This window comes from Rutidosis leptorrhynchoides, chromosome 11 (genome assembly GCF_046630445.1).
Source record: "Rutidosis leptorrhynchoides isolate AG116_Rl617_1_P2 chromosome 11, CSIRO_AGI_Rlap_v1, whole genome shotgun sequence".
Lineage (NCBI taxonomy): Eukaryota > Viridiplantae > Streptophyta > Magnoliopsida > Asterales > Asteraceae > Rutidosis > Rutidosis leptorrhynchoides.
Genome location: NC_092343.1, coordinates 367,573,108 through 367,582,586, shown reverse-complemented (window position 1 = coordinate 367,582,586; position 9,479 = coordinate 367,573,108). Strand labels below are relative to the sequence as shown.

Sequence of the window (9,479 nt, the reverse complement as noted above, 5' to 3'; positions counted from 1 at the left end):
TCTGCAGCACTTAGAAGCACAATTCTAAGTCTGCGAGGCTGCAAAAATAATAAGACATTATTTTATCTTATGTTTTCAGAAAAATAAACTGTATACAGTAAAAACGCCTGTGAGCGTGCAGACGTAAGATATTATAAGATCTGCAGACTGAAAAACAAACACCACCTGAAACTTGGTAGACTTAGAAATATACTTATAACTGCTGTAGACATAAAAACAACAAACAATTTTTACTATTCAGCATACAAACCTTGAAGTCATATTTTTTTACAGAAACCACCGATCTTCGGGCAAAAATATTTTAAAAAACAAACACCATTTTAAATTGTTTGATTTGGCATGACTAAGTATCATTTGGGCAAAGATTTTAAGTTGTAATTACTAGTATTATGTTTTTATCTGTATTGAAAAACTTAATGTTTATAAGAGCCTATTTTTTTACGTATTTAACATTAACTTTTAAATTTATTAGACTGCCCAATCTAAATCTAAATCTAAATCGATTATATTTCGTGATTGTATTCGATTGTTTTTGACTATTTGTCTCACCAGGAAAGATGTATCGTTAGTTAAATCGATTATGGATCTTTATATGAATATCAAAGACAAAACTTTAGTCAATAAAAAGGGCAAATATCGTTTAACCCGCGATTGTCTGACCATTCAAGAAAACCTCCAACTTAGTGGCCCCCAAGAACAGACTATCCAGCAATCAAGCCAACCTGCAATATTTTTCAAATTAAGAAAAATTGAAAATAAATTTATATTTATATTTTATTTTATATATATTCAAAATAATAGAAAATCTCTACAACCAAAACAAACCTTGTCCCTTTATCTGCATCCCCTGTAAGTACTCACCCCTCTTTCTGCAAGCTTAATATTCCCAAAATACAACTACATTATTGATCAAAAGGTGTAAACTTTAACCTAACAATGAGCTCAAAATACTTTGTATCTTACTTAAGTCATGGGTTCGAGTCACTGAACCAATCTTTGTTGTAGCCATCGAGTCTTGGTGCACAAAGATGGCTTATGTCCTTGGATCTTTTGTAGCCATTGGTGCACCAGTTCTTTCCTGTAATGTCTTTAACTAAATTGTGTTGTGCAATAAATTAAGTCATCTATAACCCACCTCAAATTTCAACTAAAGTTTTGAACTTTATTGCAATATGCTTTCAACAAAATGTTAAAAAGTTATTACATCACATGCTACATTTATCTTCATGTCACATTCTTGGTGCTAAAGTTATTTTTCATATTTTTTTGGTACAAATTGACCTGATTTGATATTTTTGTTTGCCTGTAACTGCAGAACTGTTATTGTTGAAGTTAAAAGTATGGGGAAATTTTTGGTTTTGGTGATTATGGTGATGTGTTGTTGGGCTACAATGGCTGAAGCAGAGTACATGTTATACAAAGATCCGAAACAACCTTTAGCTGTTCGGATTAATGACTTGATGAAGAGGATGAGTTTAGAGGAAAAGATTGGTCAAATGACTCAAATCGAACGATCTGTAGCGTCAAATGAGGTCATGAAGAAGTATTTCATAGGTATACAAATTATCCAAAACTGAATTTTATGATACGAATTCACTCTTAATTATTTTAGCTTATGTTTTATTAGTGGTGGTGACATTGGAGGAAAAGATTAACATGTTGTAATGTTAGAAACAGGGTATGTAAACAGATAATCCGGATATTTCTAGAATCGTGAAACACTTTCCTAATTGAATATTCCGACCCTCCTTGTCTCTGGTTACACGAAATTTCAATTGGGATAAGACTAGAAATGCAAATCGTTTCCAGACAAGAAGAACGCGATTTAGTGTATAGATTTGTATGTACGTTTCTGTGTGAAATTGAAAAAAGATAATGAAAGCAGTTTTCCAAAACTGATGATATAAGGCAATTTAGGCGGTTATTATTTCTGAACGGTTATGACGGTTGAAAAGGAGTGGGAAAACGTTTTCTTTTAAATGTTTCCTTGGACCCCGCCAAGGGTGCTGCCCCTTGGACCCCGCAAGGGGGCGCAACCCCCTTGACCCCGCCATTACCGTGCGCCAGTGTCTAGTTCACTCTTATGGCGCGTGCACTCCGCACTCACCGAACCTATGTTAAGTATCGCTAGTCAACTCCTGCTTTCTAGTAAATCACAGTCAGCTAAAATGATAGTTGGATGATACTAAAATCACCAACATGTAATGGGTTGGGTGAAAAAGGTGATTACTTATATAATCAATAGTTTGTCATAAAGGATTAAATCGTTTTATTATTTCGTGTATATTTTTTTTTTTTTTAAAGACAACTCACAATCAACACGAATTTTTTCCTCAAAAAATTGTTCACCCTTCGACTTACAACCCGTTTGACCTGTGTTGTTATTTTGACCCGTTTCCTTTTGAGCCAACCATTTTGACCTTTTTAAAGATAAACCATAACCATAACAACTCATTCATAATTAATTGGGTGATTTACAACCCATTTGACCCGTGTTGTTAATTTGACCCGTTTCATTTTAAGCTAACCATTTTGACCTTTTTAGAGATAAAACACAACCTATATCAACTTATTCATAATTTAATTCTGGTCAACATTGCCAAATTTACTTTCATGACCCTAATATCAGTAGGATGAATTGGTGATTTTAGGGAGTGTTTTGAGTGGAGGAGGAAGTGTTCCATCAAAACAAGCAACACCCGAAACATGGGTCGATATGGTTAACGATTTACAAAAGGGCGCGTTATCAACACCTTTAGCGATACCTATGATATATGGGATCGATGCTGTCCATGGCCATAATAACGTTTACAAATCTACAATCTTTCCTCATAATGTTGGCCTTGGAGTTACAAGGCAAGTACACTACACGTAATCTATGCAAAGAATTCAATATCTCTGTTGTAAAAGTCAACGTTGGTCAACGCCCGACTCATGACTTTTACAACCTTGTTTAATAGTATAATAACTATTTGATGAACCGAATATGATTGTATATGTGTGTGTACATATGAACAGGGACCCTGTTTTAGTTAAGAAGATTGGGGCAGCAACAGCACTTGAAGTTAGAGCAACTGGCATACAATATGCCTTTGCACCTTGTATTGCAGTGAGTAATCAAATATTTACTGTTATTTTACTTTTTATTATATATAAGTTAATTAATAATTAATTAATCAAATGAGTTATAATTTTATCCTAAACAGGTCTGTAGAGATCCGAGATGGGGTCGTTGTTATGAAAGCTATAGTGAAGATACTGAAATAGTTAGACTAATGACTGACATCATACCAGGGTTACAAGGAGATATTGTTAATAGTTCGAAAAAGGGTACTCCTTTCGTACAAGGACGGTAAGAAATACCATTACTCATATCACATTCTTTAGTCATGATTATTAGTTTCGATTTTAATATACCTAACGACGTCAATAAAAGAGTCAACGTAGGTCAACATAAGTCACCTCGGGTCACTGTTTGTATTAGAAACCAATTACCTTCAAGGGAAATTGTGAAAGTTAAATAGATTTGATAAAAAAAAGAAAAGTTCAGAAAGTTACATTTCTTCTGGTTAAGTATAGGAGTACTAATTTATACCTGGCAAACGGGTTAGGTTGGGTCGGTTCGGGTAACGGGTCATAATGGTTATGGTTTTGGGTTGAAATGGGTCATGGGTCAAATGGGTATTTTGTGAATAGAGTATTTTGGGTCGAACGAATAGAGTATTTTGTGAACTTTTTTTTAAAAAAAAGGTGTATTTCCTTATAAAAAGTTTGGGAAAAAAATATTCCCACTAATATTATAATGCATGTTTAATGGTGTATAGATAATTTTAATGGTGTACAGATCAAGTTCCAACTTTGGACCCTTCTTTAAACCATCTTATCTTATTCTAAGTCACAAAAATGGAAATTTTAATTGGTTCATGATATTCATTAAACTTTTTATACAGCCAAAAGGTTGCAGCTTGTGCTAAGCATTATATAGGAGATGGAGGAACACACCTAGGTACAAATGAAGGCAATACTATTGTAGATGGTAAAACATTATTCAGTATACACATGCCTGCATACAATGATGCAATACTAAAAGGTGTAGCTACTATTATGACTTCTTATTCGAGCTGGAATGGGGTTAAAATGCACGCTAATCGTAACCTTGTTACCGACTACCTCAAAAATAAGCTCAAATTCAAAGTATGTCAACTTATACCCAATTTTGATTTAGATATGTTTTGCATTATTACATATATAGGTGAGTTATTATTAAGATGAAGATGAAGATGATATTTGAATTGTTTTATTATTATTTCAGGGTTTTGTTATATCAGATTGGCAGGGGATTGATAGGATAACAAATCCTCCACATGCTAATTACACATACTCTATATTAGCTGGAATCAATGCTGGCATTGACATGGTTTGTTTTCTCTTATCTTTTTTTATATTTTATTTAATGTATTAATTAATAGGTGTATTATCATTATTCACACTGTTGTAAAAGTCGGCCGACACGTCGGTCTGGGGACTGGCCCATCCCGACTCGCCCAAAAAACCTTAAAAGTTGGTCATTGCTAAAAGGTCGGATCAAATAGGTCAAGTCGATATGAGTTGGGCTGAGTCGGGCAAAGAGAAAGTTAAGCAAAAAACAATTATATTTTTTAAATTTAGATTTATTGCTATATATCTATATCTATGTTTGAAATATCTATGTTTTATATTTGATATAGTTATATTTATATTTATGTGGAATATATTATGCTTAATAATTATTATTAAAAGTGAACATCGGTCAACACGCGACTCGTCCCGACCGATTCGTCCCCGACTCACAACTCTTACGATAACCTAAGCAACAAAAATCTTATCCAGTAACGCGTTTAATATATTAGAAATACATTACTAATATGTTCTGATACAAAATAAAAGTTAAGAACTTCAAAAGGATATACATATAATATAATGATCTAATTATAATATAATATAATTAGCTGATTATCTTATAATATAAGATGGTCATCATATGAATACAGCAAGAAGATTATGACACCTCTAGATAAAGTCATATTTTAGTTTTATTAACAGTAAAATAACTCAACTTAAGGTCTTAATCTTGACCCATTTACTTAATTGCCTCGATTCAGATTATGTTTCATCTCATGGTTCAAATGCATAAAAGAAAAGGAAAATCGATTAGAAACGGTCAAAGTCACTAACAGTATTTCAGTCAACCCTACTCGACCCGTTTTGACCAGTTACCCAACCTGCCCAAACCACATTAGCCAACGCTAACAAATGATGGTCTAACGCAGATCATGGTTCCAATGAACTACACAGAGTTTATAGATGGTTTGACTTACCTGGTCAATAATAAGTTCGTACCCATGAGCCGAGTAGACGATGCAGTACAACGAATTCTACGGGTCAAATTCACAATGGGTCTTTTCGAGAACCCGTTAGCCGATTACACCATGGCCAAATACTTGGGATGTCAGGTAACAACTCAAACTTAAATCCGGTTGACTTTTATTAAGAGGGCAAAAACGTCTTTTTAAATTTATGTAATCTACTGGTTGCAGGAACACAGAGACTTAGCAAGAGAAGCAGTGAGGAAATCACTTGTGTTATTGAAGAATGGTAAACGTTTAACGCAGCCATTGTTACCGCTTCCTAAGAAAACATCGCAGATTTTAGTTGCGGGATCACATGCCGATAATCTCGGTTATCAATGTGGCGGGTGGACGATCGAGTGGCAAGGCGTTTCGGGCAATGTTACTGATGGTACGGATATTTGAATCACTTAGTCTTGAATTACATCGACCCGTTACCTTTTTCAGATGAATTTAGAAGGAAAAAAAACAAGAAAAGTTGACAAAAGGTTTTTCGGGTCACAAACCTTTAGGCCCCGTTTGGCTCGTGGAATCCCAAAGGAATTTGATGGAATTGGAATTGAATTCCTTAGACCGTCCCGTTTGACTCACATATTTTTGAAGGAATTAAATTCCTTGGAATCTTTTGATTCCTTCATCTATGGAATGTTATTCATTCGAGATGTCGATGGAATTGAATTCCTTCCAACATTTAATCTATGAAAAAATAAAAAATCCTCGAATATTTACGTTTAAATTTTAAGTACATTTCAACTCGTGTTTCGCAGCGCAGGGCTCCGGAAGCAGGCTTTTTTCGCAGAGATCCGGATACGCGCGTTTTCGCAGGGATCTGGGAACGCGTGTTTTCGCAGGGCTCCTGGAAACGCGCGTTTTCGCGGGCTCCCGGAAACGCGCGTTTTCGCGGGCGCCCAGAAACGCTCGTTCCCGCACCGCGACCGGAAACGCGCGTTCCCGCACCTCGCCCGGAAACGCGCGTTTTCGCCCGGAAATGCGCGTTTTCGGAGGGCATCCGGAGACGCGGATTTCCGGATCCCCTGCAAAAACGCGCGTCCGGAAAAACGCATTTTCGCAGCGCATACGAAACATGCGATCTCGCACCGCGTCCGAAAACGTGCGATCTTGCAACACGCCGGAAAACGCTCTTTTTCACAGCGCGTCGGAAAACACGCTTTTCCGGATCGCGTTTTTTGCAGCCTATCAGAAAACGCGCGTTTTCGACTGCGTTCTCAAATCGCGAATTTATTTATTTATTTTTTTTTTTTAAAGTGAGTCTGAAAATGAACACAAAATTTAGAAACGTAATTCTTTTTATAACTTTTTAATTATTTTATAAAATGAAATTCAATTACATTCCATGTCAAATAGAACACATTTTTTCACATTACATGGAATATTGGAATTTATCAATTTCAATTCTTTCAGATTCCAATTCCTTTGACACATTCCATTCCATCCAAAAAAATTCCACGAGCCAAACGGGGCCTTAGTTGTCATAAAGATTATCTTTTTCTCAACTTTTGACCTGAACCCATTAGAACCCATCTTGCATGTCATACCATCTTCACTGCAAATAAATCTTTTGAATTTAGAAGAAAGAAAAACGTTGAAAAATTTTTTCGGGTCACGAAACTTAAGCTTTGAACCCATTTGAACCTCAACACATTTGAACCCATTGTAACCTTAACCCATTTGAACCCATTTTAACCTTAAACCATTTGAACCCATTTGGACCTTAACCGATTAGAACCCATTTTGACCTTAACCCATTTGAACCCATTTTGACCTTAACCCATTTGAACCCATTTTGACCTTAACCCATTTGAACCCATTTTGACCTGAACCCATTTGGACCTTAACCCATTTGGACTCATCCTACTCATTTTACCATCTTGACTGCAACTAAATCTTTTGACTTTGCAGGTACCACGATCCTTTCAGCTGTAAAAAAAACAGTTGACCCAAACACAAAAGTCATCTACACCGAAAATCCCACCACAAATTTTCTAAAGTCAAACACGTTTGACTACGCTATAGTCGTTGTCGGAGAACCACCATACGCAGAGACTTTCGGAGACAACTCAAATCTTACACTCCCTGAACAAAGCCAAACCACCATCAAAAACATATGCAGCTCATTAAAATGTGTGGTTGTGTTAATAACGGGTCGACCCGTAGTGGTGCAACCGTTTGTTGGAACCGTTGACGCACTTGTAGCCGCTTGGCTACCTGGAACCGAAGGACAAGGTGTGACAGATGTTTTGTTTGGTGATTATGGTTTTACGGGTAAACTTGCTCGTACTTGGTTTAAGTCTGTTGATCAGTTACCGATGAATGTTGGGGACCCACATTATGACCCGTTGTACCCGTTTGGGTTTGGATTGACCACATCACCTAACAAGGGTGCATAAATGTACTCATCATCAGTATGAAATTACCATGATAATCTTATTGAGCTGAGATTTTGATTATTGGTTGTTGTATACCTGTCTAACATTAAATGAATACTTGGTAATTTGGTATTCATAAACTCGATAATCAAGAAACATTATTGAACCATGATCGATTAAATTATCGTGATAAAAAAGGTTCTATACACTGCAAACATGTATATATATATATATATATATATATATATATATATATATATATATATATATATATATATATCTTACTACAAATAAACAGAAAACATGAAGGAAGAAATTAAAGAGAATGAACTACCAAAGTTATCCAACATCATGCTCAGATGATTGTTGCATCTCAAATTTCTAACTCTATATCCAAGTTCTCTGCAGAAACAAATGTGAAATGATTACTAGATATCAAACATTTGTAATCAAAACCATAAAGAAGATCACCAATTTAACTGGTAAAGCTTGATAATATAATAACTGCAACTCGAGATTATTTTATTATGGTATCATTGTTGGTCTCAACTCCCAACATACATTTTTGAACTCTGTTACTATTAGACATATATAAGCCCATGGGCTTTAGGGTTTAGTATTGACTTAGGCTCTAAGTTGGTTTAGTATTGACTTAGGCTCCGAGTTGTATTAGCCTATATATATTTGATGTAATCTATTGATTGAGATATAATAACACAATACAATTGTCCTGGAATTATATGGTATCGAGCTAGGTTAAAACCCGACACAATTCGGGACTCGTATTCCGGCACAATTCCGGAAAGCAAATCCGGCAATTTCAACTGCCGTGTTTTAACTTTTAAGATCTGTTTCGTTTCACTCAAAATTAAACAACACCACCTATACCACTACAACCTCAACGATAAACCGAATAAAACCCTGAAATTTCATCTCCGCCACAGCCGCCACGCGCCGCCACAGCCGTCGCCGGATTTTGACTGTTTCGTCGATTTTTGCGATTTTTCCTGTGCGCTTCTGTTCACCGCCACCACAGTTAGAATCGTTGTTAAATTCCGACCAAAACCCCTTTTTCAATTTACGTTTTACCGGAAGCCGCTACAGTCGCCGGAACCCTAATTTTTTATTATTATTTTTTTTTTCCTTCTTCCAGATTAAAAAAAAAAAAAAAAGAAGAAGAAGGCATCTAGTTTATTTTTCTATTGCAGGATAATAATTCAAATGGTTATGATTGCAGCATTTACAACCGCCGAGAAAACCTCTCATAATTCACACAAGTTTGGTTTTACTCTTTCACCAACTAATTATGGCTATTGGAAGACAATGATTACTCCATTCCTTGTTACAAATAATATGTTCGGTTATGTAGACGGCACAATTCCTTGTCCTTCAAAAGAATTAAAATCAACCGAACCTAATGTAGCTCAAAAGGATAATCCCAATTATCCAATATGGATTGCTAATGATGCGCACGTCCGTATGTTGATAATATCGACGATTTCTGAAGCTTCTTTTCGACATGTACATGGAGAAACTTCTCGTGATGTTTGGCTTTCTCTAGAGAAAGCATATGCACCCAATACTTCCTCTCGAGAATACACATTGAAAACACAACTTTTCAATATTAAGATGAAAGGAGATGAAACCATTGATGCTTATATCAATCGTGTACAGGAGTATGCAGATGCCCTTACAGCTATTGGTG

General features: G+C 35.7%; 1 protein-coding gene and 1 long non-coding RNA gene across 3 annotated transcripts; one reads left to right on the top strand and one right to left on the bottom strand.

The window, feature by feature from the left end:
* Nucleotides 1-645: 645 nt before the first annotated feature.
* LOC139877640 (uncharacterized) lies at nt 646-5,413 on the bottom strand. Its single transcript, XR_011768706.1, has 3 exons — nt 5,358-5,413; nt 826-876; nt 646-722 (listed from the first exon to the last, which is right to left on the bottom strand). It is a non-coding gene; the product is annotated as an uncharacterized lncRNA (long non-coding RNA).
* LOC139877639 (uncharacterized) lies at nt 820-7,892 on the top strand. 2 transcript variants are annotated; one of them, XM_071865067.1, is made up of 10 exons: nt 820-849; nt 1,316-1,554; nt 2,652-2,856; nt 3,019-3,109; nt 3,207-3,352; nt 3,951-4,194; nt 4,313-4,417; nt 5,310-5,492; nt 5,577-5,778; nt 7,308-7,892. In XM_071865067.1, the coding sequence occupies exons 2-10, from the start codon at nt 1,341-1,343 to the stop codon at nt 7,793-7,795; spliced, it is 1,878 nt and encodes a 625-aa protein (XP_071721168.1). In that variant the 5' UTR covers nt 820-849; nt 1,316-1,340; the 3' UTR covers nt 7,796-7,892. The 2 variants fall into 2 exon arrangements, with proteins under 2 accessions (XP_071721168.1, XP_071721169.1); XM_071865068.1 differs by lacking the exon at nt 820-849 and adding an exon at nt 902-916.
* The last annotated feature ends 1,587 nt before the right edge of the window (nt 7,893-9,479 follow it).

Coding starts and splice junctions, on each gene's coding strand:
- LOC139877639 (XM_071865067.1), top strand. CDS start 1,341: ATGGGGAAATTTTTGGTTTTGGTGATTATGGTGATGTGTTGTTGGGCT. Junction 4,195..4,312: donor AAAATAAGCTCAAATTCAAA/GTATGTCAACTT, acceptor TTATTATTTCAG/GGTTTTGTTATATCAGATTG. Junction 4,418..5,309: donor TCAATGCTGGCATTGACATG/GTTTGTTTTCTC, acceptor GGTCTAACGCAG/ATCATGGTTCCAATGAACTA.